We start from the raw sequence: 11,205 nt of genomic DNA, 5'->3' as shown, positions 1-11,205 counted from the left end.
TTTTTTTATTTTAATTCTTTTACTGCCTTGAAACAAGCATGGCTGATGAACTGGGGCCAGGGTTGGCTGGTGCTCCTGACTGTGTGTCACCCAGCAAACCCTCCATGTGACCAAAGCCCTGAGCCCAAAGGGGAAACCAGGACGTGACAAGGCTGTGGGGGAGGTGGGGTTGGCTGAGCAGCCGAGGCTGTAGGTCCTGCTGTCAGCAGGCACTGTTCTGGGCCCAGGATGGGAAATGGGGCAGTTCTGTTGTGACAGACCTCCACAGAGGCAGCAAGGCCCCGTCCAGCAGGGATCCTCCATACCAGCAAGGAATGGCCACATGGAAACCTCCTCCTCGCGTGACTCTGGGCCTCCAGCCTCCTGCAGCAGCTTCGCCAGGCTCCTTTCCTTCCAGGAATCTCCCACCAGCTCACTTCAGTGGCTGAGCATCCTCCAGGTTGTCCCCAGAAACAGAGCTGGAAACGCTTCACAAGTTTCCCTTGGATGTTCCATGCCCTTCCCTGCTTACCAACCATACTCTCAATCCATGTTTGCCATGCAGTTGCCTTCCCTCCTTCCCTAAATCCTCCTGATTAGGGACTAAACCAAACCACTCCAAATCCCCACCCTGGCAGCGCTCAGCCCCGCTGTCCCAGGGCACAGGGGGAAGAGGAAGGACAATCTGCCTTCTAGTTTTGAATTTGCTGCTGCAAGGAACTCTATAAATAGTGCTTGCACCATTCCATGACTGCAAGTGTCAAAACTTTCAGGAAAAGAAAACTCAACCAGAAAAAAAAGACAAAATACTTTAAAAAACTCTGGAATGCTTTGCATGGGCTCATGCAAACTCTGTTACTGCTGCTCTGAGCCCCACAGTGGTTATTGAGGTAGGAGAGGGGGAGGCACCCAACACTGCAAAACAAATCCTATGTCGACCAAGTGCTGTCATTTCGCTGGGAGGAGAAACACTTTTCTGCTCTTTTAGTCATTGGTAGGGAATTAATGATACGCTCTCCTTCACCCAGATGGGCAAACAGTTGCAGCCCTGAAGTGCCATCGCAGCTCTGTCCCTGCTTTACCTCTGGCAGGGCTGCAGGCCCTTATAACAGCTGCTCTGGCTGTACTTCTGTCACTTGTCAGCAGCTCCATGCTGGGTTCTTTTCCCCTTGCAGCTTGCAGGAGCTCAGCCTGCAACGAGACCACGCAACAACCCGGATGAGAGGTTATTTTAAAATCTGATTCTTAACTACATCTGATGCTTGTGATTAAACAGAGCACTGTACAGTGAGGTCAAAGCTGCTCACTGCTCCGCAATGACTGTCCCACTGCCATCTGCTGGTCACCATTCAGCAGGGTTAGCAGTGACCATGACCTAAAAACACCCCACGGGCAGCTGCTTCCTATCAGGGAGCCGTGCTGCTGTGCTTCTGCAGCAGAACTGCAGGGAGAGGGGAAGCACAGAGCAGCCTCAAAGCTACAAGCAAAGGTCCAACGTCAGCATCATCCCTGTGCTGTGGGTTCTTCCTTGCAGTTTGGGTGCTGTGATGTTCTGTGGGGAAGGGACAGGGGAGGACATTGCATTTAGCTTCTTTCATTGCCACAAAGATGAAGACGTGCTGGGGTGGGAGGAGGCTGCTTGGCCTCGTAGCAGGGAACCAGAAGCACTCCAGCATTAATTGCATCTTGGTTTCTTTTTGCTCCGAGCTCCCTTCCTCTTGCTTTCCTTGCCCAAAAATTCCTGCTGGAGACACATTTTTGCTCAGCACTCAGCTGGGGGAATATTCCCTCCATCGTGCTGAATGTCCTCCTCCTCCTGCTTTTAAATGGGCTAAAAACATAAATCATAGAATTATGGCTTAGGTTGGAGGGGACCTTAAAGATCATCGAGTTCCAAAAGATAAAAAAGCTGCAATCCTGCAGAACCCAGCACCCAGTTGCTTTTGAAAAGCCAAAAAATAATAACACCAGGCACTTGGAAGGAGCCACGGTGATTTGCAGCAATTCTACTGAAACACACAACCAGGATTGTTTTTCAGATACAAGCCGACTTCTGGAGATCCCAAAAAGACACTACGTGCCCCACAACAGACTTTCAGAACAGGATTTATTCAGTGCATGCTCTGGAGATGCACAGCACACAGCATCAGGGGGAGGACTCAGATATTGGACTTATCTCCGCCTCATCTATTTAATAAACCAAAGAATGCAGCAACCAGAGAAGGACTGGATCTTCTCATCCCTTCTGCTGGTCTGCAAAACTCATCCCATATTTAACAGCCTCTACTGGGAATCTTCAGGTGAATAGAGCAGAAACATGGAGGAATACAACACACAGTGCTCCAGAGAATGAAAGCCATCCTGCAACAAGTCCTGGAACCACAGGTACCCTCTAATATCATTCACTTGGCTCTCTCAAGCTGAAATTGCACCAGCAGACCTGATTATTTTTCCTCCTGGATCCACATATATACATCAACCAGGCTCTGTATCTAATTGCAAATACATCATACGCTTAAGTTCTGCAAAGAGGGAAGCCGTGCAGAAGAAAGGAGCAGCAACTCCTCTCCAGTGCTGGGGGTTTTTCTTCTGTGCAGGCACACACGTGCAGGCACACGCGTACAATAAAGGCATGACAACAGAGTAACTGTTGGAGCAGAAGAAAGGGAGGAGGTAAAGACTGCAGAGGGATGGCAGGAGAAGGAGTACGTCTAGACACTGGCCATAGCTCTACCAGAAGTAGGAAACACAATCCTCTTCTGTGGACAAAAATGCCATTTTTGGACAAGGAAGGAAGAGGTGATGACACTTCTCCAAAACTGAGACAAACAGACACACGAGGAGAGAAAGAGAGCATTTCTGTTAGAAATCCATCCTGATACACAGACACCAGACTCAACGATCGTGTCTTGCCTCCAAACAAATACCAAAACCAACCACCGTGTCCCATTGCCATTGGGTTTCCAGGGCATTCTGCTTTCCCTGGGACGTGGTGCAGCAGGACCTGCCAGCCACACAGGGCAATGAGGACAAAATCGTCTCCTATCGGAAACAGAGCAGAAGCCCAGGCTGACTGGGAAGAAGGGAGAAGTATTGGTGCCCAAGTTCACTAGCATGATGGCAGACACCCTCCTGCCCCTGGGCTGTCTCAGGAAGGGCACTGAGTGCCCATGTGATGGCCAGTAGCCCTTGGCACAGCAGGGCTGGAGCGGGTGAGCCAGAGGAAGAAGAGAGTGTGTCAACCTGAACTGTCCGTGGTGTCCACCAAGCCTACCAGGGTGGTGGGACAACCAATGCTGAAGAAAGCCTTGGCGACCGGTGCAGGGACAGCTGAGAAAGACTGTTCAAAGCAGAAGGCCCACCAGGATGACATTGGGCAGGAGGAAGAGCAAAAGGCCCCTGTGGGTACTGGGAGCTCCAGCTGTGGGCTGCTGCTTGCCTTCATGGTCTGAGTTTGTCTCCAGCTCTTCAGCACTCAGGGCATCTGCTGGCAGAAAAGAAAAAAACAGCACAGAGTTAGAGGGGAAGATGTGAGCAAAAGAGAAACTCCCATTCATGCAGGTCTGCCGGGGATGTGCACGACGACACCACGAGGTGCAAGGCAGCAGCACACAGATCCAACGGAGACACGACACAGCTGGTGGGTGTTAGTGAGGAGCAGGCTGTAAACAAATCCATGCTTCACAAACCAGGCATCCAAACAGACCCTTGAAGTGTTAGGGGAAAGAGTGAGGAAAAGGGTTGTGCCACATCAAAGACGAGGATCCAAAGGACCAGTCTGATACTGGTTCCTCCCAAGTGTGCTCCATGCTGCTTGGGGATCACTCAACGTCTGCATGTCCATGCCAGGACAGACTCCACAATTACCTTACCTGAGAGGGAGGTCTGGAAAGCAGGGCTCTGCCCCTTTTCTTTGGAAGATGACGTTAAACGCATGAAGATGGGTTCTTCAGGGCTGGAGACCACTGACTTTGAGGAGGTTATGAGCTCAGCTTTATTGAAACCTAACTTGATCTCTGGAATAATCTGGCTGGGGGATGGAGTTGGACTGGAAGAGAAGGCTGATTTCTCTTTCTCATCCTCTTTCACACCATTGTTTGTTTCTGGGACTGATTTGGGACTGATGGCTGTGCCCATACTTTCTAATAAGTCTGGATTCTCCGTAGTTAAGGAGGCAACAGGTTCTTCAGTATCTGACTCTGCTTCTGGAAATACTCTATAATCTGAGTCTAACGTGGGCTCAAAGGAAAGTGTTAACCCAGTTGTTGCAATATAATCGGGACTTTCAGTTTTGGTGTGTTCTGTCTTTGTTGTGGTGGTGGATTCTGGCTTTGCTGATGTTATAGCAGTGGATGTTGGCTTGGCTGTAGTGGTGGTAAATGTTGGTGTGGTGGATGTTGGCTTGGCTGTAGCAGGTTTTGGCTTTGCTGTAGTGGTGGCTGTGAGTTTTGGCACAGTGGGTGTTGGCTTGATTGTAGTGGTGGTGGTGGGTTTTGGTGTGGTTGGTGTTGGCTTGGTTGTAGTTGTGGTTTTTGGTGTGTGTGGTGTTGGCTTGGTTGTAGTGGTGATTTTTGGTGTGGTTGGTGTTGGCTTGGTTGTAGTGGTGATTTTTGGTGTGGTTGGTGTTGGCATGGTTTTAGAGGTGGTGGTGGGTTTTGGTGTGGTTGGTGTTGGCTTGGCTGTAGTGGTGGTGGTTGATTTTGGTGTGGTTGGTGTTGGCTTGGTTGTAGTGGTGGTAGTTGGTTTTGGTGTGGTCATTACAGGCTTTGTTGTGGTGGGTGCTGGCTTAGTTGTAGTGGTTGTTGTGGGTTCTGGCATGGTGGTGGTGGGTTCTGGCTTGGCTGTAGTGCTGGTTGTGGGTTTTGGTGTCGTGGGTACTGGCTTGGCTAGAGTGGTGGTTGTGGGTTTTGGTGTAGTAGGTTGTGGCTTGGCTGCAGTGGTGGTTGTGTGTTTTGGCATAGTGAATGCTGACTTGGTTGTAGTGGTTGTGGTGGGTTTTGGCGTGGTGGTGGTGGGTTCTGGTGTGGTGGTTGTTGGTTTTGGTGTGGTGGGTACCGGCTTGGCCATAGTGCTGGTTGTGGTGGTGGTTGTTGTGGGTTTTGGAGTGGTGGTTGTTGTGGGTTTTGGTGTGGTGGTTGTGGGCTTTGGTGTGGTGGTTGTGGGCTTTGGTGTGGTGGTTGTGGGCTTTGGTGTGGTGGGTTCTGGCTTGGCTGTAGTGGTGGTTGTGGGTTTTGGTGTGGTGGGTTCTGGCTTGGCTGTAGTGGTGGTTGTGGGCTTTGATGTGGTGGTTGTGGGCTTTGGTGTGGTGGTTGTGGGCTTTGGTGTGGTGGTTGTGGGCTTTGGTGTGGTGGTTGTGGGTTTTGGTGTGGTGGGTGCTGGCTTGGCTGTAGTGGTGGTTGTGGGTTTTGGTGTGGTGGGTGCTGGCTTGGCTGTAGTGGTGGTTGTGATGGTGGTTGTTGTGGGTTTTGGCATGGTGGTGGTGGGTTCTGGTGTGGTGGTGGTGGATTCTGGTGTAGTGGGTGCTGGCTTGGCTGCAGTGGTGGTTGTTAGCACGGTGGGTTTTGGCTTGGATGTAGCAGTAATGAGTACTGGTGTTGTGTATGATGGCTTGGTTGTAGCAGGTTTTGGCTTTGCCTTGGCTGTGCTGGCTACTGGTGTGGTGGCTGAGGGCATGGTTGTGGGTTCTGGCTTGGCCGGGACTGTGGTGGGTGCTGGTGTAGTGCGTTCTGGTGTGACTGGGGTGGATGGGCTTGCCTTTGTTGTCACAGAGGGTGGAGTGGTCTCTTCTATAGTGGGTTCTGGTAAGAGATGAAAAGTGCCGTGGGTTAGCACAGGGGTCAGCTGGCCTCAACTAATCAGGGCCAACAAAAGTCAACAGCGCACAGAAGGAGCAGCCAGAGGTTGCTTAGGTCACTCTGGGCCATCTCCCACTCTAGAGTTCCCAACACTGAGAAATCTCATCTCCTTTACACAACCTCCTTCCCCTTAAGAATGGAGCATCATCATGGAGCAATAACCACTGGCTATGGGAGGTCTGAGGTCCTTGTCGATCCTCCTCATCTTTTGGCAGTTGACCTTTCTCAGGGGCTGCCATCACAAGTGATGTCTCATGGTCCAGACCTGAAGTTGCTGGTCCAGGTTCAGAACACGGACCTCAACCCAGGGGTCTCAGTCCCAACAGCCTGACAAGGCACATGCATGGCTTTGCTTCACTTACCACACAAGGAGTTGACACAAACTCTGTCCTCAGGACACTGTGAACAAGAGGGTCCTTCCCTGTATGGCTTTCGGCCTTTCATGTTACCCCTGGAAGCAGAAGACGCCAAGAAAAAGAAAATGTGAGGACAGGGCAGAAAACACCCATCCCAAAGAGGGAGTCTGATTCAACTGGAGTATCCCAGCCAAAACAGAACTCAGAATTAAAGCGTGTCCTCTGCCACACACTTGGATCAGCACAGTTTGATCCATGTCCTGAACCCAAGACTGCTAAAACCAGGGGAAACAGTTCTGTGGACCTGGTCTTTCACTGCCCCTTATAAAAGAGCAGTCAATGGGCATTTGGAAACACGCCTTTGTCACTCCTAAGAAGGTCTGCTGTTGCTCTCCATCTCAGTGAGTGATCCCCGAGGTTAATCCCAGGGCTTCACAGGCAGGCACCCACCCTTCCTCCCACATCTTTCCATTCTGCTGGTAGAAAACATGTTCCCCCCCTCACCAGGCTATCACAGCTCTATTGGGAAGTTCCAGGCACAGAGCAAGCAGGTGATGTTTGTACTTTCAGCTGCTGCAGCACCAGCCTTGGGCAGCATTCTGGGGGAGCTCCCTCCTTGGTCTGTGCCAGGAGCTGAACCAGAGCGCAGGAATCACAATCGTGGATAAGGATCACCAAACAACCCTTCCTTCCTTTACAACCAACCCAAGATAACAAAGGGCTTTCTCGAAATTGCTTTGCCTTTATTTTTGAGCAAGTCCAAAGGCTTTTCCTGCCATTCTATAGGGACTGGCAGCAGGGCATTTCCAGCACAGATGCCCCACCAAGATGAACCAAATCATGTGAAGCACGGGACTTACGGGGGATAATAGTTGCAGACAAGCAGGTACATGTCCTCTGTTTCAATTCCTTCAATCTTCTCACAAAACTTTGACCCACAGCCAATGCGGTGCGTGCTTGCCCAGACCACCTAGGATAAAGACCAGGGGTGAAGGTGAGGTGATGATGAAGGCAGATGCCTTGCTGACAGGCCATACTCTGGCCTTGGAAGCTGCATCTGTCTGGAGCACCTTCCCAGCCTAGGGCCACAGCTTTTCTACTCCATAGCATCACCACCTCTGTTTTGATCCTGGGCTCCTTCATAGATCCATCCTGACACTCACCACCACTGACTACGCTCCTCTCCACTCCCACCACTCACTCACACTGCAAAGACACACTCAGATTTCATCTCTGCCTGAGGCAAGCTGGCACCCAGCTCTGCTGCACTGCCAAAAAACAGCTGCAGAGCTATTTTCAAAGAGGTCTTATCCAAAAGGCACCGTGCCCAGGTCCCCCTATATCAGTGATTCCTGGCTGGTGCCCAGCACAGATTCCTCATCTCTTTGCAAAGACTCCGGGAGGACACAAGGCTCTGATACAGCTCCTTCCCCACCAACCTTCCCCTCTGCCCCAGCAGGTTGGTACCTGGGTGTAGTGGCCACACATCTGCCCGGAGACACACGTGGAAGTCGTCAGGTTGTAGAATTTCTCCTCCGCATTCCAGTCCTCCACTGCGAATTCCAGATCCAGCATTGGGGCCATAGCAAAGAGGTTTTCCCCCCGCCGACCCCTCTCCTTGTTGTGGTCCCAGATGCACTTCTCTGCATAGGCCTGGGCAAAGGCCTCCAGCTCCGTGTCCCAGCTCTGCAAGGAGCTCAGTGTCAGTAAATGGAGAGGGACACGGGGCTCTGTGACACACACAAGAGGGACTCCTGAGCTGCCTGGTCATGATTCTCCCATTCAGAATATTCAAATCCCTACTCAATACGTGGGTGCCCTGAGTGCCCCCTGAGGAGTCCATGGGGGAAGGGAGCTCCTCAGTCCATCCCAGCACAAACCAAACGTATCAAACAGGGGTAGATCAGCACAGCAGCACGATTCTCAGCCTTGCCTGGAGCACCTGAAATGTCAGCACAGAGCACCTTCAGCTCAGCATGGAGAGCTGTAAGTCAGATGGAGGACAAGAAGACCCTGGGTCACACAGGAGTGGGGATGAGGATGGGAGTGGAGCAGGACAAATCTCCCCTGGCAGCCGCACAGAGCCTCCTCCAGCACGGGGAGCAGCAGTGGCCCCCCATCAGCTGAGGCCCCAGAGGCTTTCTTGCAGGGAGATGAATGGGAAGCCCTGTGCTGCAGCTGCTTTGACCATCCTTGCTCCATTTGATGGAGCTTTGCTTCTGCAGCAGGATGGAAGGGAGCCCAGCAAACAGAGGGTCCTAAGGGGGCTTTCCTGGCTAGAGCCAGGGTGCAAAGTGGCACAGAACGCAGCTCTGCTGCAGGGCATTTGCCATCGGGGTGTGGAGGGGACAAGGGCAGCCCCTGAGCAGCAGCACTGTGGGGAAAACACCAAAATATCTGGGTGGGGGACAGAGAGCCAGCTGACCTCCCACCATGGCCCCAAGCCAGGCTGAGAGCAACGGGCTGGAAACTCTGCTTGGGAAACGCACACCATTTCCCTCTGGCACAGAGCTGGGCTCCATAAACAGTGAGCTTGCACCTGCAGCATTTGCCTCATTTTAAAAGAAATGGCTTTAGGCTCTGAATCCCCCCATCATCTAACTATTTCCACAGCAACCAGACCCAAACAGAAACGTGGTGCAGCTGCAGGTGAGGTCAGAGACGGGGAAGGCACAAGCAGCACTGTGTCCTGGGGAGGAAGGTTAGAACGGTGCTTTCATGGAACTCCTCTAACAAGAAACTGTCAGTGCTGCTCGACACCAAACATCTGTGGTGCTCCTGATCTGAAGCATCACAGGTCCCGTGTGTTTAAGGAGATTGGATTAAATGAAGAAACAATGCAGCCCTGCAGAGGGGAGCATCTCATCTGCCACCGCTGCTACAGCAATCCTTGCTTCCAAATCGCCACCAACCTTAGGATCCTGACCCACGTTTTAGACATGTGGGAAATTGTTTCCCTCATTCTTTCCCTAAGAGCTTAGCTCCAAATTCCCTGACTTTTCCGCATCTTGCTACGTCCGTGGGAACCGTCGTGCTTTAGGAACATGACGGAGCAAAGCCCAAACCAAACAACCTGGAGGTTACCCTTGAATTTTGGATCCCAATCGCTGCAAAGGTAAATGAAGCACATGGAGCAGAGCTTCACCAGCTGCTGGCATAGGATTCCCCCTCTGCTGTGTAGCCCTGCTCAGCACCACAGCTCAGGGCAACACCTGCCTTTCTGAATGAGCTTCACATGAGTGAAAGCTGCTCTGCTCTCACAGAGCATCAGGAGACACAGACTGTGCTCAGGAACTTCCAAAAATGATCAGTCAACTCTACACATGAAAAGAAACTCATCCTTGTAGAGGCAATTTGGGGAACCCCTCCATTGATATCAATAGCTCTAAGCAATTATTGCCCTGCCTCCCCCAGACAAAAACCCAATTCCTGCAGGCATTAAGGTTAAACCTTGCACCATTCCACTCTGGGATTCCCTGCCATAAAAGCCACTTACCATCTTCAGCATATCCACAGCAGGAGGAGAGACCTGCGAGCGATATTTATTGTGCTCATCCAAGATGATCCTCTTTTCTTCATCAGTCAGGGACCAGCTCAGCTCCAGTGCTGTGAGCAACAGGAAAAGAGGAGAAAGACCTGAGCTCAGCATCGTGCAGACAGCTTCTGCTCTTAGCAGCCCACAGCTCTGGCAGTCAGATTTAAAGCACCTCCCAAAAGCAAGGAACACCCAACAGCTTGAAGATCGGGGAGGAAACATAGTTCTTTATTAGAGGAGTTTCAGAGCCACATGGAACACACCCATCTCACATATCAGACTTGATGGAGAAGCAGAAGTGGATAGAGTGCCAAAGAGCTCCCTTGGTCCACTCCCCAAGGCAGACCCTGTGCATCAATCCTAATTCCCTGCACTGGCATTTCCACGTAAGTCTCTGCTGCTCCAAACGTCAGACATCACCTCAACCATCTGTTATCTGGTCCCTTTTCCACCTTTTGTCCTGAACTACAATAATAATAATAAAACCCAAACAACTGACAAATAAATGCAGAGCTCTGTTTTACACAAGGGTGTTCCTCGGTCACTGAGGCGCTTCTAGAAACAAAGGCAACTGCTGAGAACAGCTTGCAGTGCTGTAAGGGCTCCCCTTGTCCATCTCCTATCTCTGTGCACTGGTTGTGTCAGGGGAAAGCAGCAGGCAATGGGGAACAGCCTCCTGCCCCCTCCATCCCTCTAAGAAGAGGTAGCAGAGGGTTGATGTCTCTTCCCTGTGTCATCAGGAGGATAAGGAGGAAGAAGAAGATCCAGAGCCAAAATTGCCCCCAAAAGGGGAGTTAGCAGTCAAGAGCTGCCTTTAAGTCTGTCTGGAGTAGCAGACCATGAGCTCTGCAGGGACAGACTGGGCTGCAGCCACAGCCAGACACCTGGAGGGCTCAGGATCAGTGTCCCCAGTCACACACTGCACCACTTGTGCTGGAGACAGTCCTGCAGAAACCCTCACACCTCCTCCTTCCAGCTCCACTGCAGGAGCTGCCTCCAGGGATCACAGACAGTTCAGAAGGATCAGCTGGGGGGCAGCTCTGGCTAGCAGAGCTAAGTTCATCACACACAGTCAGTGCTGCCTTCCCCCCTCCCCTCCCAGCTCTCCAGGCCCTGCCTTACTGTTGCCCTTCTGCTTCAGACCACTCTCATCACCTCTCTTGCCTCCATTGCTTTCCTACATCCCCACCAGATCTTACCTCCGCATATTAACTACTCCTTTATTAGGTCCAGTGTCTAAAATGCTTTCAGTAGCCCAACAACTTCTGCAAGCAGGAGCTAACGGCTCACCACCGTTCACATTTATTGCTAAGGTCAACATCAGGCCTGGAGTCTGGGTCAAGGCAAATCTATCTCCTTTACAAGACACTCCAACAGCTCTGCTGCATCTCTGAAGACCTGGAGAAACAACTAGAAAGGAACAATATCAGGACTCAAGTCCCACCAGCTCACCACAGCTTGGCAGATGAGGAACAAGGCA

General features: G+C 51.5%; 1 protein-coding gene across 2 annotated transcripts; it reads right to left on the bottom strand.

Moving 5' to 3' along the window:
• Positions 1 to 2,069: 2,069 nt before the first annotated feature.
• Positions 2,070 to 9,916, bottom strand: PI16 (peptidase inhibitor 16). Of its 2 annotated transcripts, none has more exons than XM_019623262.3 (6): positions 9,687 to 9,916; positions 7,658 to 7,876; positions 7,051 to 7,160; positions 6,197 to 6,285; positions 3,852 to 5,777; positions 2,070 to 3,466 (listed from the first exon to the last, which is right to left on the bottom strand). In XM_019623262.3, exons 1-6 carry the CDS (start codon positions 9,837 to 9,839, stop codon positions 3,324 to 3,326), a joined length of 2,640 nt encoding a protein of 879 aa, XP_019478807.2. In that variant the 5' UTR covers positions 9,840 to 9,916; the 3' UTR covers positions 2,070 to 3,323. The 2 variants fall into 2 exon arrangements, with proteins under 2 accessions (XP_019478807.2, XP_010722535.2); XM_010724233.4 differs by having other exon boundaries at positions 2,070 to 3,463; positions 9,687 to 9,915.
• Positions 9,917 to 11,205: the final 1,289 nt, after the last annotated feature.

This window comes from Meleagris gallopavo, chromosome 28, assembly GCF_905368555.1.
Source record: "Meleagris gallopavo chromosome 28, MGAL_WU_HG_1.1, whole genome shotgun sequence".
Classification (NCBI taxonomy): Eukaryota; Metazoa; Chordata; class Aves; order Galliformes; family Phasianidae; genus Meleagris; species Meleagris gallopavo.
The sequence above is the reverse complement of the archived record's forward strand: the minus strand, read 5'-3'. Positions and strand labels throughout refer to the sequence as shown.